We start from the raw sequence: 17,159 nt of genomic DNA on the forward strand, positions 1-17,159 counted from the left end.
CAAAAGCTGATTCAAAGGGGGTGTGGCAGATTTCAAAACACTTCCGCGGTAGGATACACAGGAGTATGCTCGATGAAAGGTGGCTATCGAGGTGGGGACCCCGCCGTTTGGATACTAACGAATTGACACACTCTTCGACCACTTAGCGGTTTCCAGGTCACAGAGAAGAGAGGACCGTCTTTTTCCTAACGAGAATTTCCCCAAGTGTATCCTAGCGGGGCCGTTTGGGTCGGGTAACGACCTGTCACGTGATCCCGCTCACTCACCACAGGAAAGCCTGAAGGAATCAGGCACGGAAAGACAAGAGGAGTGTTAGTGGACACTGCAGGGTCCAAGACCATAGCAAACAGGGAGGAATTCATTTTAAGAGTCAAAGTACAAATTTCACTTCATAATATGTTAGAAAGTATCAAAAAACATAATGGTGGTGTGTTTCTTTCTTTGCTTAAGTAGCTAAATACGGTAAATTATTTGAATGGGTCTGCTTCCGCGGTGGTGGATCCAGCAGAATGAAAAGCAGCAGTTTGTGTGTGTAGTACAGGTGCAGTCGCAAGTTACTAAAAGGTATCTAGTTTTAGTACTTGTGTCATTTTAGAAAGTATACTGCCATCTTGTGGGGGGGGGGGGGACTTATGTCCTAAGCACTGCATGTGGAAAAAAGTTGTGGGAGCTCTTCATACCAAAATAAAATATTGTAATAATAATAGATTAAGTACATGTGTAGTTTATAATATTCTTAATTATTTGAAATTCACAAACAGGTTGGATGATTGTGTATTTGTCAGTAGGACCGTTTTAAAGTGAAGCAGATTGACTAAATGTACATACATTGTAAAATGTACACATGTATGTAAACTATTACAGTACTTTGAAGTGTGTTTAGATCATATTTGATGAGAAATGGATAATTATGAAGGCTACTTGATGTGCTTTTAGTGTGTGGGCATAAAAAAAGAAACCCTTTTCCTGACATTTGATGTAACAATAGCCAGAGACTTGCACCTGAATGCATTCGCTGTCTTTTCTTAGTAACAAACCAACACGAGCATGCACACAAAAAGTCGCAACCATTGTTTTTTTTTAATAGAAATTTATTTAAACCAGGACAACAGACATTTTTGGATATATTAAAAAAGAAAAACAGAACAAAAACCGAAATGAAATTATATGGTTTAGATGGTATGGATTTAGTGGTCTCATATACAACACAATTTATTTTTGTAGCCAAAAGTGCAAATCTCCAAAACCACCTATCCCGCATAACTTCCAACAGACACTAACAGCCAATGTTTAAGGAAAATGACTTCAAAGAAGAGGATAGGGTTTTTAGCATCCAAGCCTGGCAGACAGGAAATATTCTGCCTCCCACAAATGTGCAGCAGAGTTCTAAACTAGTATGGATGATTATTGTCATTTTTGCAGTCAGAAATCATTCTACAATGATAATAACTCTTCTCCCTCACACCTGCTATATGTCTACATACTATATTTTGCTGAAACTAATTTTGATTTGACAGAAAAAAAGAAAAAAAAATCTATCGAGGCCAATCAATTAATCGATTCTGTAAAAAACCTTAAATCCAAAGGTGACAAAAAATGGCATAATCATTTGGTTGTGTCTATTTTATACCAGATCCAGCAATTTACTTTAGCTACACAAGGGTCACTAGTGTAGGGCATAGACACCGCATACATTAATGTGGCTACTACGTGTAAATGATGTGAGGGATACAAAATAAAACAGCTTTAAATCTGCATGTTTGACATTAAGTAGTACAGCACAGTTCGCCTTCTCAGAAAGCTTATGTTATGGAAGTTTCTGTGCAATGCAACTCTCCCAATGATTTTATATGACTTGTTTTCCAAATATATTTGAGATTGTATGTGGAGATAGGGAGACCTTGCCTTTCCCCTTCCACTCGGAGTATCTATCTATCAGCTGAGACGATGTGTGTGCCAGAAGTGTATGTATGGCCTTGTGGGGCGGCAGCTCAAATGGACCTAAACCCAAATATTCAAGTTTTCATTTTTTCATGAAGTTTTTGCATTTAAATAATCATCCATAATGAGAACAAAAATATAAACAAGAATAATAACAATAGTAATAACCAAAAAAACAACAGCACACAATATTCTGGATGGCCTTTTGCAAAGTGCTTTGTTACAATAGCAGAAGCTGAGACAGACAGGCAGTTGGATGGCCAGGTCTGGAAAGGCCCAACTCACTGTCAGACTGGGGGTGGTAGAAGGGGGGACGGACAGATTGAAACACTCGGCTGTAAAACGCTGACTGTTCCTCTCCTTCCACCCCCTCCGTCTCCCCACGCCAAGACTCAAAAGTGGAAATTACAGTATGAAGTTATGGAATGTATCCTCTATTGGTTGGTGACTTCAAACCACAAGTCTCTCTCTCTCTCCCCCTTTGCCTCCTAGCTTCCCCTGCTGAGGGCCTGTGATCTGTAATCAAAGGCCAGTCAGTAGAGAAGTGGACACCAAGGTCTGGAGAGAGAAACCCCCCCCCCCCCCCCCCTGTGCTTCTTATACCCAGCTACTTTTATACATTTCAACCTGATTAACACACACTTCTCAGCACTCTCCCTCCCACAGACAAGCTTTTGAATCAACATTAACAATAGTTAAGGGGGGGGGGGGGGGGGGGGTCAGTCACATGGCAATGGGGAACCAACTGTTCCGCACTCCTTGTTTTGAAAACCATTTTCTTTAAACATTGGTACAATTTGCCAATTGTACATGGAAGGCAAAGAAAGAGATGTTAATTCTGAATCAAACCACAAACTGAACAGAAACAGGAACACCATGTATTTCAGTGTTGTTTTTCAACTTAGAAGCACAGAAAAATAGATCAACATTCCCCATCACCAGTTCCACAATTTTGCTACATCATATCATTCCCAGTGAAACACAACAAGATGGGGCAACCTGAACCATTGCACCGCAACCCTGATCTAGTCTCTCCCATGTCGTCGCTGCTGACCAATTTGGTCCAGTCCCTTCCCACTCCAATCCTGACCCTCCCACGTTGTGCAAACCATTGTAGCCCACTGACGTAGAGAAACTCCTAAACTGGCCAACCAACCAGCCAACAGCCTCTCTGGCCCCAGGGATGGCTGTGTAAGTGCCAGTGCCACGCTGTGCATTATGCCATACTACATATGTCATCCTCAACTTGCTGTGCTTCACCAGCCTGGACATTCAGGTGTGCAGCACCACTAACAAAACACACTCCTCCAACCACCACCCACTCCTGTCCCATGATTATTACAATTATCATTGTTATCAAATGTTTTGTGTCGTTTTTAATGCTTTCAGACATTTTATTTTGTGTCATAGTGAATTACGAACAAAACATCTGGTGGATTTTGGATTAACCCCAACGATACGTCTTCTCTTTAAGGAGTTGTGAGACATCTCAGCGTAACGTGTTGGAGTAACAGTGGTCTAGGGCGGAGGCTGGGAGGTCTCAGCAGGAATGGGAGCATAGGACCACGAAGGAGGAGAGAGCTACACCACTACATCACCCAGTAGTATGTTTCTCTCACAGGGACACTTCTCACAATAACCAATTCATTCAAGTAAGTCATAGTAGTTTGGTCAAACACTACAGTGGGAGTTGGATTGAGAGTGTGGCTCTCTAAAATTAGAATGAGGGAGAGAAAGGTTCTTCCATTCCTTCCATTTTAAGTCACGTTCTTGCCCATGACCCATGTCCACCTGGGAGCTAGACGGAGGCCCAGCCTCAAGACTTCTACTGGACCCATTAAACAAAGCTTAGTCCTCAGACAAGGCCAGAGAGTCCCAGGGACACTCACTCTAACTGAAAGACACCTGAATACATCTAGACCTTAAACACACCGCTCAGAGGGTTACAACAGTTTTGTCTCCTCTGTGTGTACCATCCTAAAACTTTCAGAGCAGCTTCAGGTTTTGATGTATTCAAATCCCATACATCCAACATGTTGTGACGACTTATCAAAGTATTTTGTTGGTAGACTTCTCAGAAGAACCTCTACATGATTAAGTCTTGTTGGTTAGGGGAATGGATGGACTGTCTGTGTTGGACCGTTGAGTGTATAACACCCTGTGCTCACAGAAACTCAAGGGCCTTGCTGAGGTCTCACGCCCTCCTTCCTTTAGTAGGACAAGGACTTTAGTGCAAACTCTCGCTGTCTCAGCTAAAACACTATTTCCAGTGCTATCAGGCTTTATATCCCCGACCAAAACACCCCTTTTAATCGAACTCAGAAAATACCCTCCCTAAAACAATTCCTATACCCCGACCCACACACAAAACAGCCATAAAGTTGATTAGAAAAAAAGTGAAGCTGTAGAATTCAACATAAAGACATAAAAGAGAAGCTATTCCATCTACACCATTGATTTTAGTCCACGGAAATAAAGAGAATGTGAACTGATTCTACACAATTTCCTGCATACATATCGAGGGGGTGGGTTTTGTTGGTGTGTGGCTTGGTCAGAGGTGGTCTCATTCTGGACATGTTTAGAATTACTTTCATACCTTTATATCATATACAAGACATGAATAGCAATTTAGGGAGAACTCTATAAGAGTGTACTATGTACAATCAGGGTAACTTTGGCTTAACCAAGAAATAAAATAATAAAACCAAGAAATAAAATAGGAATACAACTTGAAATCACAATATTAAGGCCCAAGAACATTATACGTTTTGATGGCTACATTTACTTGAGTGATAACTTAGAACCCCTAACAGATCACCTGACTACGGCTTCTTTCATCAGACCTATTCATATACATGACTATATCCTGAGCTCCTGGCTGTCAGGCTATACATATCAACCCCTCTCATCTACCTCCTTGTCTTCTACTTGATCTGTGTATATCAAATATTGACAGACTATTGATTTGCATTCTTCTAAGAGAAGGAGTCAACATCCCAGGGAAATAAGGATTTCAACAGAATACAAAGCAGTGAAAAGCGATGGAAAAGATGGTTGGGGGTGTGTGGAAGTTTCAAGTATACTCACACACACACACCGTTAGTTAGCCACTACTTGGAAAAGGGTCTATCTGTGTATGATTGAACTGCCGTGCAGTTGGTCTGAGAGTGTCTGACTGCGTTATCTTCTCTGTGATAATATGTGGAGCTATGAAGGGAGCTGGTGAACAGATGGGTGGAGATAGAGTTTGTTTATCCAGGCTTGCCCTGAGACCCTCCAGCCATGCACACACACACACACACACCCCACCCCCCACTCTGCATTAAGACATGAACATAGACAACTCACTAGAGCTTGTTTTACCAAACCTAACTTCAAGTGCAATCAGTTACATGGGGTTATTTTGTCTTTAAAAAAAAAATGTTTTTAAGGTCACAAAACATTGTTCGTTTTTTGAACCCGCCTGACTTCTCTTAAGAGACCCGAAACACGCATACATCTTTCTTTTTTGGCAGCTTGTCGTCAAAAACTGAACAAAACCAGAGAACAAGCTTAACGGAACCACTTGCGATGGGGATATTAAGCTAATTCACCTTAGTTTGTTTCAAAGTACCCGTTTCTTTGACAAAAGTGCCTTTCTCAGTAACAAAGTGCATTCAGAACCTGCTTCTTTCCCATTAAGGTGCAAAGGACTGATACTAAGGACACAGCATTGCAGCAATGGCAGGGGAATTCAATCTACAGTCACCGGCACGGCACACTCTCCTTTGCCCCAAAACCAGTGTACAAGTATGGTTAAAAACAGAGTTGACAAGCCAAGCGACTCAAAACACAAAGACAAACGTGTTCAGATCTATGTGAACCAGTGGCCGTTTCCAAACACACGTCATAAGGCTGTGGAGCAACACCCCAAGATCTCTGGTGGCTGCCCTCATGTTTTTTACCCACTATAATGGCTGCCTGGCTTTTAGTGCACTGGCAGTTTGGGGAGCATGTTTCAACGTGTCCACAACTGGAGGAGCTGCTGACACTCCCAGCCCAAGTCTAGTGAGTGAGTCAGAGAAAAGACCCTGGCTGCCACACACACCAACACCTAGCAGCAGTCCAGTCAGACACCGACCAGACCTCCTCTGCCCAGGGCTCTATAATACCATGTACTGCACAGGCTGGTTTTGGGGCTATGGAGAACTAAAGTGAGAGAGAGAAAACGTCTTTTTTGAACCCGTTCTGCCTGGAAAAGTGGCTGTGCCGGGGAGATTATATTTTGGAATGCAACAGACATTGTGAAATCCCCCTCCCCTCAACCTGCCTCACCCTGCAGCTGTGTGCTTATTTGGCCTCCCAACTTGGACAGGTATTTATTGCTCTCTTCATCACACAGGTTGCCTCATGGTTCCGTGGTCCCTAGGGCAAAAAAGATTGGAATAAGCACTAATACACACCTTTTCTCAACAACCTCCTTTAAATATACCTCTCTCTGTGGGATCTCTTTAGTGAAGCTGTGCAAACTTATATATCTCGGTCTATCCCTGCTTTTCCTCTTTCAACCTGCTGTTGGTTAGAGGACAGATCCTGTCAGAACTGCACAAAGTTAACCACATAGTATCGCTTCTACCTTCAGGCAGGAACTCTATATACATCTCAATCAAGTGTTAAGTTTAGGACCAATGGGTTTCTAAATTCAATATATTCTAACATTCATATAGTTTCCTTTCTCTTTTACCCACAAGCTTCACTCTGTGAGAAATCTGACGTCAAGCCGAAGGAAACCCCGATTGGTAAGCTAATATACCTCAGCATTAAATCATCACCACCTAATGTGTATATCTATATATATATACACACGCATGTATACAAATATAAAGTGTCAAGTACCCAAAGCAGTCACTCAAAAAGGGACAAACAACAATAACAAAGACAAATCAAAAAGAAAATAGAAATGAAATGTCAGGGTTGTGAGGGCTAAGAGTCAACGACGTGGTCAAGCCGAACGGCACCATGGCCATGGTAGTGCTTCAGAAACACACCCCCTCCTCCCCTCGCGTTCCCTACCCCTGCAATGGAAGAGCCCCCCAAACGTGGATTCGACTCGACATTTAAAAAAGATGAACCATAGATTTTTAAAATATATTTTATCGAGTAAGTAACACTTAAATCAAACCCTTGTCTGATTCTTTCTGAAGCCTTTAGAAAAAAGGAAGCTGCATCAGAGGTGTGGGTAAGTTAATCTTGCATATATTGCCATATTCTGACAATACTGTTTCTATGGTAACTGTACATTTTAGAACTGCAAAAGAATAGAAAAAGATTGGTTGCTTTCCATCTGAATATGAGAGATTACACTCAGTTCACCCCTGCAGCAGTTAGTAGGTGTGGGACACCTCATCGCTTGGCTCTGAATTCAAAACCTATTTTAACTGCATAGTTTGCTCAGGGTTTTCTGTTGTTTTGTTATGCTTTTAAAGCATTTTTGCCAAATGTATAAAAACCTAGATCAGACAGGAATGACCCAGAAAGGAGACATCATGGGTGTGTGATTTGAAGCGTTCCTTGCTATTTAACAGAACACTGACTCATGTTTGTCTGTTGTGTCTACTGTTTCCTAAAGCAAAGAAATAAAATAAACTGAAAATATTAGATTTGTGACACCCTGATTTGGTTTATAGAGAAATAGTTAGTTGTGTTTTTTGTATTTTTGCCTTAGCGTGTTTTTTTTCTCCTCTTGTTTCGGCAGCGGCCCCTCCAGGGGCCAAGTATAACTATGGCGTCCAGCGTCCCTCCCTGTCTCCCTGCCTCAGTGCCCCGGCTCCTCTGGCCTCTCCTGGGGCTGGGGACTGTGTGCATGGACTCTGGAGGCCCCCTCTGCCGAGGCTGCCTCCATGCGCCGTCTCTCCCTGCCACTGCGAGGGCCGGGGCCCACCAGCCCCATGGAGGCCTCCAGGAGCCCGGGGTCCCGTACCCGAGGCTTGCGGCCCCGGCGGGAGGGGATACCGTTGCAGCCGTCCTTCTTGAGGTGGCGGTGCAGGTGGTCTGAACGCACAAAAGTCTTAAAGCAGCTGGAGCACTGGTAGGGCCGCAGGCCTGTGTGCACGCGCATGTGGTTCTTCAGGTCGTAGTTGTGGGCGAACGCAGCACCACACTGCGTACACAGGTAAGGCTTCTCTCCCGTATGCTTACGCATGTGAACCTTGAGCTTGTCCTGCCTGCGGAGGAAGAACACAGAGGCTCAGTCCAAGACAACAGAGAATTGATTAGTACAGTAGGAACTCTGATAGCAACAAGGTTAAAGTACTAAGTAAACTACTACTATTAACCAAACAATAGGAATCACAATCTTATACACATTTTCATAGCCATTTCTGTCTATTATATTTTAGAAAAACAACCATTTGAACCATGTCTGTGTTGACATTGATAAAAAGTATAAAATGTTCCAAAACGTAGCTATTTATCTTTGCAATATATGACACAGTACACCTGGTTATATTGAGGAACGTGTGATCTTAAAGTAAGGTGTTTGGCGTGGGCAGGGTGGCGGCCCACGGGTGATTTATTTATTTCTGAGTCCATTTTTGAAACTTTGTTTATTGTTGGACATAAGACTGTAAAAACAACAGCAAATCAGCTCCAAGTGATTTTCATTTTTGGAAATCTTTCCAAAGTATTCCAAAGAGAATCTATGCGATCGCATATAAATGTAAGCAAGGTTTGAAATGATTATGTTTTAGTCAAATATTATATCTGTTTGGGCTTCTTGCGGTCAATTTGCAGTCTACAAAGGACTTGCCATTATGTTTCCCGGCCCCCTGACCCTCCGCTCAATAACAAATTTGCCCGCTGCTAAATCTAGTTGATGATCCCTGGCCTTGGGTGAACGTGCCTATGGAGGCAGTTTGTCTGCCTGTGTCTATCTCCTTCACTATAACAGCTGATGGACCACTCCAAGGTATTTATTTTGTACTTTATAATGCACTAAGGATATTATCGCTTGGATAACCTTATCTACTGATATGCATTGGGCTCCCGAGTGGCACAGCGGTCTAAGGCACTCCATTTCAGTGCTAGAGGCGCCACTACAGACCCTGGTTCGATCCCGGGCTGTATCACAACCGGCCGTGATCGCGAGTCCCATAGGGACTTCCATAGGGGAGGGTTTGGCCGGGGTAGGCCGTCATTGTAAAATAAGAATTTGTTCTTAACTGAATTTCTTAGTTAAATAAAGGTTAAATAAAAATGTTAATTATTGTTTCTTTTTCATTCTTTATGCAGAGTGCACTGCACAGAACACCGGAAGAATTATCATTGTGAAATATGACTGGATTAATGTAATGTTTGTCTGTGTCAATTAATCCCCTAAAGGGTGGGTTGCCAAATGGCGAGATTGATACAGATTTTTGTATTTATTCATTCAGTCATTCATTCATTCCAGGTTGTTTACTCTGTCATGGCAGCCAGGTCATCTGAGGATAGACCATAAACTTCACATCTTTATCTACAACATTTCTCAAAGCACACGTAGAGACCCGGCCCAGAGCTCAACGTTCAGTGTGGCTGGGTTCACGGGAAATCTATTTCTGGAGCAGATACCTTCACACACTAATACCTGGAAAGTGGAAATCCAATAAATTAAAAATGCTGGTGAACGAAGCACGTATAGGCAGATACACTCACTGACCTTAAACTACACACCACACACCCCACCTCTACACACACAGTGACACAAAGTAGCACAATGACAGAGGTGAATTATTTAAAGGGCAGGAGGAGTGATTTATTAGTGCGAGAGCAGCACACTCTTAGCCCTGATCAAACAGGATTAAGATTACAATACCACCTTCCCTTCTCAGTGCACTGCCGACCGGCTGAATTTAGACGCCACATTTAGATCAGGCACGCCCACCCGCCCGCCTGCGCAAAGGGTCCTGGGTATATCCAGTGTGCATCTATTTCCAATGCAAGTCCCTTGATTAATTAATTAAGGGGATGGTTTCAAGGAAGAGATGGTGCTCTTAAATATGGGAAAACTACCCTCAACCCCTCCCCTCTATCTCTGAAGACCATCCAGTTTGATTTATATTTGCCATATATTTTTAACTGTGCTGTTTCACAAAAGGATGGGAATAAAAACAAACAAAAAATAACTAAAGAAAAAAAGATTATACAGTATGTATAAACTGGAAGTAGAAGCCTAAGTGTTGTCAATTAGTTAACTCAAATTAGGGGAGGGGTGAAAGGGTTAGGGGAAAATAATAGAGGAACATATATTTACAAAAACAAATGATATACAGTTGAGGTCAGAAGTTTACATACACTTAGGTTGGAGTCATTAAAACTCGTTTTTCAAACACTCCACAAATGTCTTGTAAACAAACTATAGTTTTGGCAAGTCAGTTAGGACATCTACTTTGTGCATGACACAAGTAATTCTCCAACAATTGTTTACAGACAGATTATTTCACTTTATCACAATTCCAGTGGGTCAGAAGTTTACATACACTGAGTTGACTGTGCCTCTAAACAGCTTGGAAAATTTCAGAAAATGATGTCATTAGAAGCTTCTGATAGGCGAATTGACATAATTTGAGTCAATTGGAGGTGTACCTGTGGATGTATATCGAGGCCTATCTTCAAACTCAGTGCCTCTTTGCTTGACATCATGGGGAAATCAAAAGAAATCACACCTCTGAAAAAAAAAATTGAAGACCTCCACAAGTGTGGTTCATCCTTGAGAGCAATTTCCAAATGCCTGAAGGTACCACGTTCATCTGTACAAACAATAGTACACAAGTATAAACACCATGGGACCACACAGCCGTCAAACCGCTCAGGAAGGAGACACCTTCTGTCTCCTAGAGATGAACGTACTTTGGTGCGAAAAGTGCAAATCAATACCAGAACAACAGCAAAGGACCTTGTGAAGATGCTGGAGGAAACAGGTACAAAAGTATCTATATCCACAGTAAAAAGAGTCCTATATCAACATAACCTGAAAGGCGCTCAGCAAGGAAGAAGCCACTGCTCCAAAACCGCCATAAAAAAAGCCAGACTACGGTTTGCAACTACACATGAGGACAAAGTCTGTACTTTTTGGAGAAATGTCCTCTGGTCTGATTATTATTTTTTTGAACTGTTGGACCACGATGACCATTGTTATGTTTGGAGGGGAAAAGGGGGAGGCTTGCAAGCCGAAGAACACCATCCCAACCGTGAAGCACAAAGTCAAGGTATTGGAGTGGCCATCACAAAGCCCTTGCCTCAATCCCATAGACAATGTGTGGGTAGAACTGAAAAAGCGTGTGCAAGCAGGGAGGCCTACAAACCTGACTCAGTTACACCAGCTCTGTCAGGAGGAATGGGCCAACATTCACTCAACTTATTGTGGGAAGCTAGTGGAAGGCTACCCAAAACGTTTGACCCAAGTTAAACAATTGAAAGGCAAGGTTACCAAATACTAATTGAGTCTATGTAAACTTCTGACTCACTGGGAATGTGATGAAAGAAATAAAAGCTGAAATAAATAATTCTCTCTACTATTATTCTGACATTTCACATTCTCAAAATAAAGTGGTAATCCTAACTGACCTAAGACGGGCAATATTTACTAGGGTTGAATGTCAGGAATTGTGAAAAACTGAGTTTAAATGTATTTGGCTAAGGTGTATGTAAACTTTCGACTTCAACTGTACATACAGTACGAGTCAAAAGTTTGGACACACCTACTCATTCCAGGGTTTAATATATTTGTACTATTTTCTATATTGTACAATAATAGTGAAGATATCAAAACTATGAAATAACATATATGGAATCATGTAGTAACCAAAAAAGCTTTAAATCAAAATATATTTGAGGTTCTTCAAAGTAGCCACCCTTTGCCTTGATGACAGCTTTGAACACTCTTGGCATTCTTTCAACCAGCTTCACCTGGAATGCTTTTCCAACAGTCTTGAAGGAGTTCCCACATATGCTGAGCACTTGTTGGCTGCTTTTCCTTCACTCTGCGGTCCAACTCATCCCAAACCATCTCAATTGGGTTGAGGTCGGGTGATTGTTGAGGCAAAGTCATCTGATGCAGCACTCCATCACTCTCCTTCTTGGTCAAATAGCCCTTAGATAGCCTGGAGGTGTGTTTTGGGTCATTGTCCTGTTGAAAAACAAATGATAGTCCCACTAAGCACAAACCAGATGGGATGGTGTATTGCTGCTGAATGCTGTGGTAGCCATGCTGGTTAAGTGTGCATTGAATTCTAAATGAATCACAGACGGTGTTAACAGCAAAGCACCCCCACACCATCACACCTCCTCCTCCATGCTTCATGGTGGGAACCACACATGCGGTTATTATCCATTCACCTACTCTACGTCTCACAAAGACATGGCGGTTGGAATCAAAAATATCAAATTTGGAAATCTGACCGAAGGATACATTTCCACAGGTCTAAAGTCTATTTCTCGTGTTTCTTGGCCCAAGCAAGTCTCTTCTTATTATTGGTGTCCTTTAGTAGTGGTTTCTTTGCAGCAATTCGACCATGAAGGCTTGATTCATGCAGTCTCCTCTGAACAGTTGATGTTGAGATGTGTCTGTTACTTGAACTCTGTGAAGCATTTATTTGGGCTGCAATTTCTAAGGCTGGTAACTCTAATGAACTTATCCTCTGCAGCAGAGGTAACTCTGGGACTTCCTTTCCTGTGGCAGTCCTCATGAGAGGCAGTTTCATCACAGCACTTGAGGGTTTTTGCGACTGCACTAGAAGAAACTTTCAAAGTTGTTGAAATGTTCCATATTGACTGACTGTGTCTTAAAGTAATTATGGACTGTCATCTGTCTGATTATTTGAGCTGTTCTTGCCATAATATTGACTTTATCTTTTACCAAATAGGGCTATCTTCTGTATACCACCCCTGCCTTGTCACAAAACAACTGATTGGCTAAAACACATTAACAAGGAAAGAAATTCCACAAATTAACAAGGCACACCCTTTAATTGAAATGTATTCCAGGTGACTGTCTCATGAATCTGGTTGAGAGAATGCCAAGTGTGTGCAAAGCTGTCATCAAGGCAAAGGGTGGTTACTTTTAAGAATCTCATAGAAAATATATTTTGATTTGTTTAACACTTTTTTTGGTTACTACATGATTCCATATATGTTATTTCATATGTTTGGTGTCTTCACTATTATTCTACAATGCAGAAAATAGTACAAATAAATGAGTAGGTGTGTCAGTTTTTGATTGGTACTGTATATATTTATTTATATATATATATATACACAGTGCCTTGCGAAAGTATTCGGCCCCCTTGAACTTTGCGACCTTTTGCCACATTTCAGGCTTCAAACATAAAGATATAAAACTGTATTTATTTGTGAAGAATCAACAACAAGTGGGACACAATCATGAAGTGGAACGACATTTATTGGATATTTCAAACTTTTTTAACAAATCAAAAACTGAAAAATTGGGCGTGCAAAATTATTCAGCCCCCTTAAGTTAATACTTTGTAGCGCCACCTTTTGCTGCGATTACAGCTGTAAGTCGCTTGGGGTATGTCTCTATCAGTTTTGCACATCGAGAGACTGAAATTTTTTCCCATTCCTCCTTGCAAAACAGCTCGAGCTCAGTGAGGTTGGATGGAGAGCATTTGTGAACAGCAGTTTTCAGTTCTTTCCACAGATTCTCGATTGGATTCAGGTCTGGACTTTGACTTGGCCATTCTAACACCTGGATATGTTTATTTTTGAACCATTCCATTGTAGATTTTGCTTTATGTTTCGCATCATTGTCTTGTTGGAAGACAAATCTCCGTCCCAGTCTCAGGTCTTTTGCAGACTCTATCAGGTTTTCTTCCAGAATGGTCCTGTATTTGGCTCCATCCATCTTCCCATCAATTTTAACCATCTTCCCTGTCCCTGCTGAAGAAAAGCAGGCCCAAACCATGATGCTACCACCACCATGTTTGACTGTGGGGATGGTGTGTTCAGGGTGATGAGCTGTGTTGCTTTTACGCCAAACATAACGTTTTGCATTGTTGCCAAAAATTTCCATTTTGGTTTCATCTGACCAGAGCACCTTCTTCCACATGTTTGGTGTGTCTCCCAGGTGGCTTGTGGCAAACTTTAAACAACACTTTTTATGGATATCTTTAAGAAATGGCTTTCTTCTTGCCACTCTTCCATAAAGGCCAGATTTGTGCAATATACGACTGATTGTTGTACTATGGACAGAGTCTCCCACCTCAGCTGTAGATCTCTGCAGTTCATCCAGAGTGATCATGGGCCTCTTGGCTGCATCTCTGATCAGTCTTCTCCTTGTATGAGCTGAAAGTTTAGAGGGACGGCCAGGTCTTGGTAGATTTGCAGTGGTCTGATACTCCTTCCATTTCAATATTATCGCTTGCACAGTGCTCCTTGGGATGTTTAAAGCTTGGGAAATCTTTTTGTATCCAAATCCGGCTTTAAACTTGTTCACAACAGTATCTCGGACCTGCCTGGTCTGTTCCTTGTTCTTCATGATGCTCTCTGCGCTTTTAACGGACCTCTGAGACTATCACAGTGCAGGTGCATTTATACGGAGACTTGATTACACACAGGTGGATTGTATTTATCATCATTAGTCATTTAGGTCAACATTGGATCATTCAGAGATCCTCACTGAACTTCTGGAGAGAGTTTGCTGCACTGAAAGTAAAGGGGCTGAATAATTTTGCACGCCCAATTTTTCAGTTTTTGATTTGTTAAAAAAGTTTGAAATATCCAATAAATGTCGTTCCACTTCATGATTGTGTCCCACTTGTTGTTGATTCTTCACAAATAAATACAGTTTTATATCTTTATGTTTGAAGCCTGAAATGTGGCAAAAGGTCGCAAAGTTCAAGGGGGCCGAATACTTTCGCAAGGCACTGTATATGGGGGACTGGAAATGATGCAGACAGTTACAGTGATGGAAGCTACAATCCATTTGCAATATTAAAGCTGATCTACCCCCTAAAAAAATAATAATAATGATCTACCCCCTAAAAAAAAAATATTATCATACAGGGAAACCACTAATTGTAGTACACACTGGCCTGTAGCCAGCTGGGCTGTCTGAGCAGGGGCAGATTTCATTAACTGGCTAGGGACTGGGAGAGAGAGAAGGCCGGTTCTGCCGTGGGCAATAATCAACAAACTCAGGGATCAGTAAGTTCAAAACAAATTACGGCATTGGCACAGATAGGGCACCACTCTGCTTTTAACCTCACTGCCTGTATCAGAACAAACATTTTATAGCAGCCTCCTCCTCAATAGCCTGTTATACCACCCCCCCCCCCCCCCCCCCCCCCCGTTAACATTCCAGGACTTTGCCATGAGCCCCGTCTCCATAAAACACATCTTTATGACACTCTGTCCCCATTCACTAGAAGAAATATGTTCATCTCTGACTAAAGTTTTCCAGAAAGGTCTTGGCAAAATGATCCATATTATTACATGGGGTGGGGGAGGGACATCTAGGAGATCATTTGTTTCCTATGCTATCAACAATGTTTCTCACTTTGTTTTCAGGATAGTGAAGTAATTATTTGACATCTAGCAAACATTTGGCTAAAGTAACTATTGCTAAGCAGGAGTGTCCTTGGCTGTGGGACAACAGTGGTCTTGTTTTTCCTCCAGCCCTCTTCCTGACCATGAGTAGGTGTGACATGGGTGGTCAGTGCATTAATTGGGGCGTACCTGGTGAAGCGCACTTTGCAGATGGCGCACTCGTAGGGCTTCTCTCCCGTGTGCGTGCGGATGTGGCGGGGTAGCTTGCCTGCACCCTGGATGACTTTGGAGCAGATTGGGCACTTCTGGAAGGCCTTGGAGCGCATCTTCCTCTCCCCTCCACCCCCTCCTCTCTCTTCTCCTCCTCCTCCTCTTCCTCCCCTCTCTCCTCCCCCTCTATCTTGGCTGGAGCCTCCCCGTGTCGCCCAGAGGGGCAGCAGTCCCTGTGAGACGGCGGCGTTTTCATCCTGTGTGCTGTTAAAGTAATTCAAGTAAAACTCCACGTCCGGGTCCTCCCCCTCCCCCAGCTCCTCACCGGCCGCGGCCCGCTCCTTCTGCCTCTCGATGGAGTCCATCATCTGCTGCAGGAGTGCGCTGGCCGAGCCTCTCTCCCCATCCCGCATGCCATCTTCCTCCTCTTCCTCCTCCGGCTCCAGTTTGGGCTTCGTGGGGAGGAAGAAATGGCCGTTCTGGGCAGGGGCGTAGAAAGAGGCCCCTGGCCCCCCTCCATTCCCCCTGGCCCAGGTCAGCATGTCCCTGCGGTTCTCAGAGTGCTCCACCTTTACTTCGTCCTCCTCGTCATCCTCCTCATCATCTGGGTCCTGTGTGGGGGCCTGGGCAAGGTCCAGGGGAGAGCAGAACTCGCTGGGGCCCCCGGGGACCCCGTTGCTGTGGGACCCATTGCCATGGTTAAAGTGCAGGTGTGTGGGCATGTCCCTGAGCTCTGGCGTGCTGCAGCTGCTGCTCCAGTGGGCCCCTCTCTGGAAGTATTCTAGATACTCCCGGGCCCGCAGTCGATTCCCCTGCTGCCCCCATCCTCCTCCACCCTTCCCACCATCCCCCTCATCATCATCATCCTCCTCTCCTCGCTCAATGCCCGCCTATGAAAAAACAAAACAGGATTTCATAACTCTCACACACTCACAATCATACTCAGACACACACAAAACAGAAAGACACATTACCATGAATAGGACCACGCCACTTCTATTCTACATTTTGAAGCGTAGTATGTAACTGCAATATGCTTTGTCTATGTAATGCAGCTTGTGAAAGAGCACACTGTCCTGAGACTCAGAGACTGGTGTTGGCCCAGCACGGGTAAGTGTTAAAAGTTTAGTGTTATTGTGACCCCAGGGTGTGGATGTGTGTTTGGCAGTGTGAGAGAGAGAGAGAGATTAATGAAGAGCATGATGTAAGCGTGCTGACTATGTGATGGCCAAAGACTGATGATGGAGTGTTTGTTTGGTAGAGTGACGCGATGACAGAGGTTGTGTGGTAAGTGGTCTGTGGCGGCGCAGTTGGATGGAAATCAAGCATGGCATTTACAACACAATAGTTATAACTCAAAACAAGAGAGGTTTGACTGATTTCCACATAGGTCGTACTGAATACATGTATTTTAACTGTACGGTACGATAAAATTGTTTGTTAAGTGACTATATTTCGATGCAGATCTACCCGCAGGACATACTAGT

General features: G+C 43.0%; 1 protein-coding gene across 4 annotated transcripts in view; it reads right to left on the reverse strand.

The window, feature by feature from the left end:
* Positions 1-1,061: 1,061 nt before the first annotated feature.
* Positions 1,062-17,159, reverse strand: part of zbtb7a (zinc finger and BTB domain containing 7a) — a 30,516-nt gene continuing 14,418 nt past the window's right edge. For all 4 annotated transcript variants that reach the window (XM_021603813.3, XM_090235538.1, XM_090235540.1 and 1 more), the window contains exons 3-4: positions 15,652-16,562; positions 1,062-8,144 (exon numbers count right to left, since the gene is read on the reverse strand). In XM_021603813.3, coding sequence (XP_021459488.3) covers positions 7,736-8,144; positions 15,652-16,562 — 1,320 coding nt within the window. In that variant the 3' untranslated portion in view covers positions 1,062-7,735. The remainder of the gene's footprint in view (positions 8,145-15,651; positions 16,563-17,159) is intronic.

This window comes from Oncorhynchus mykiss, chromosome 5, assembly GCF_057628025.1.
Source record: "Oncorhynchus mykiss isolate SJ-2025 chromosome 5, ASM5762802v1, whole genome shotgun sequence".
Taxonomy (NCBI): Eukaryota; Metazoa; Chordata; class Actinopteri; order Salmoniformes; family Salmonidae; genus Oncorhynchus; species Oncorhynchus mykiss.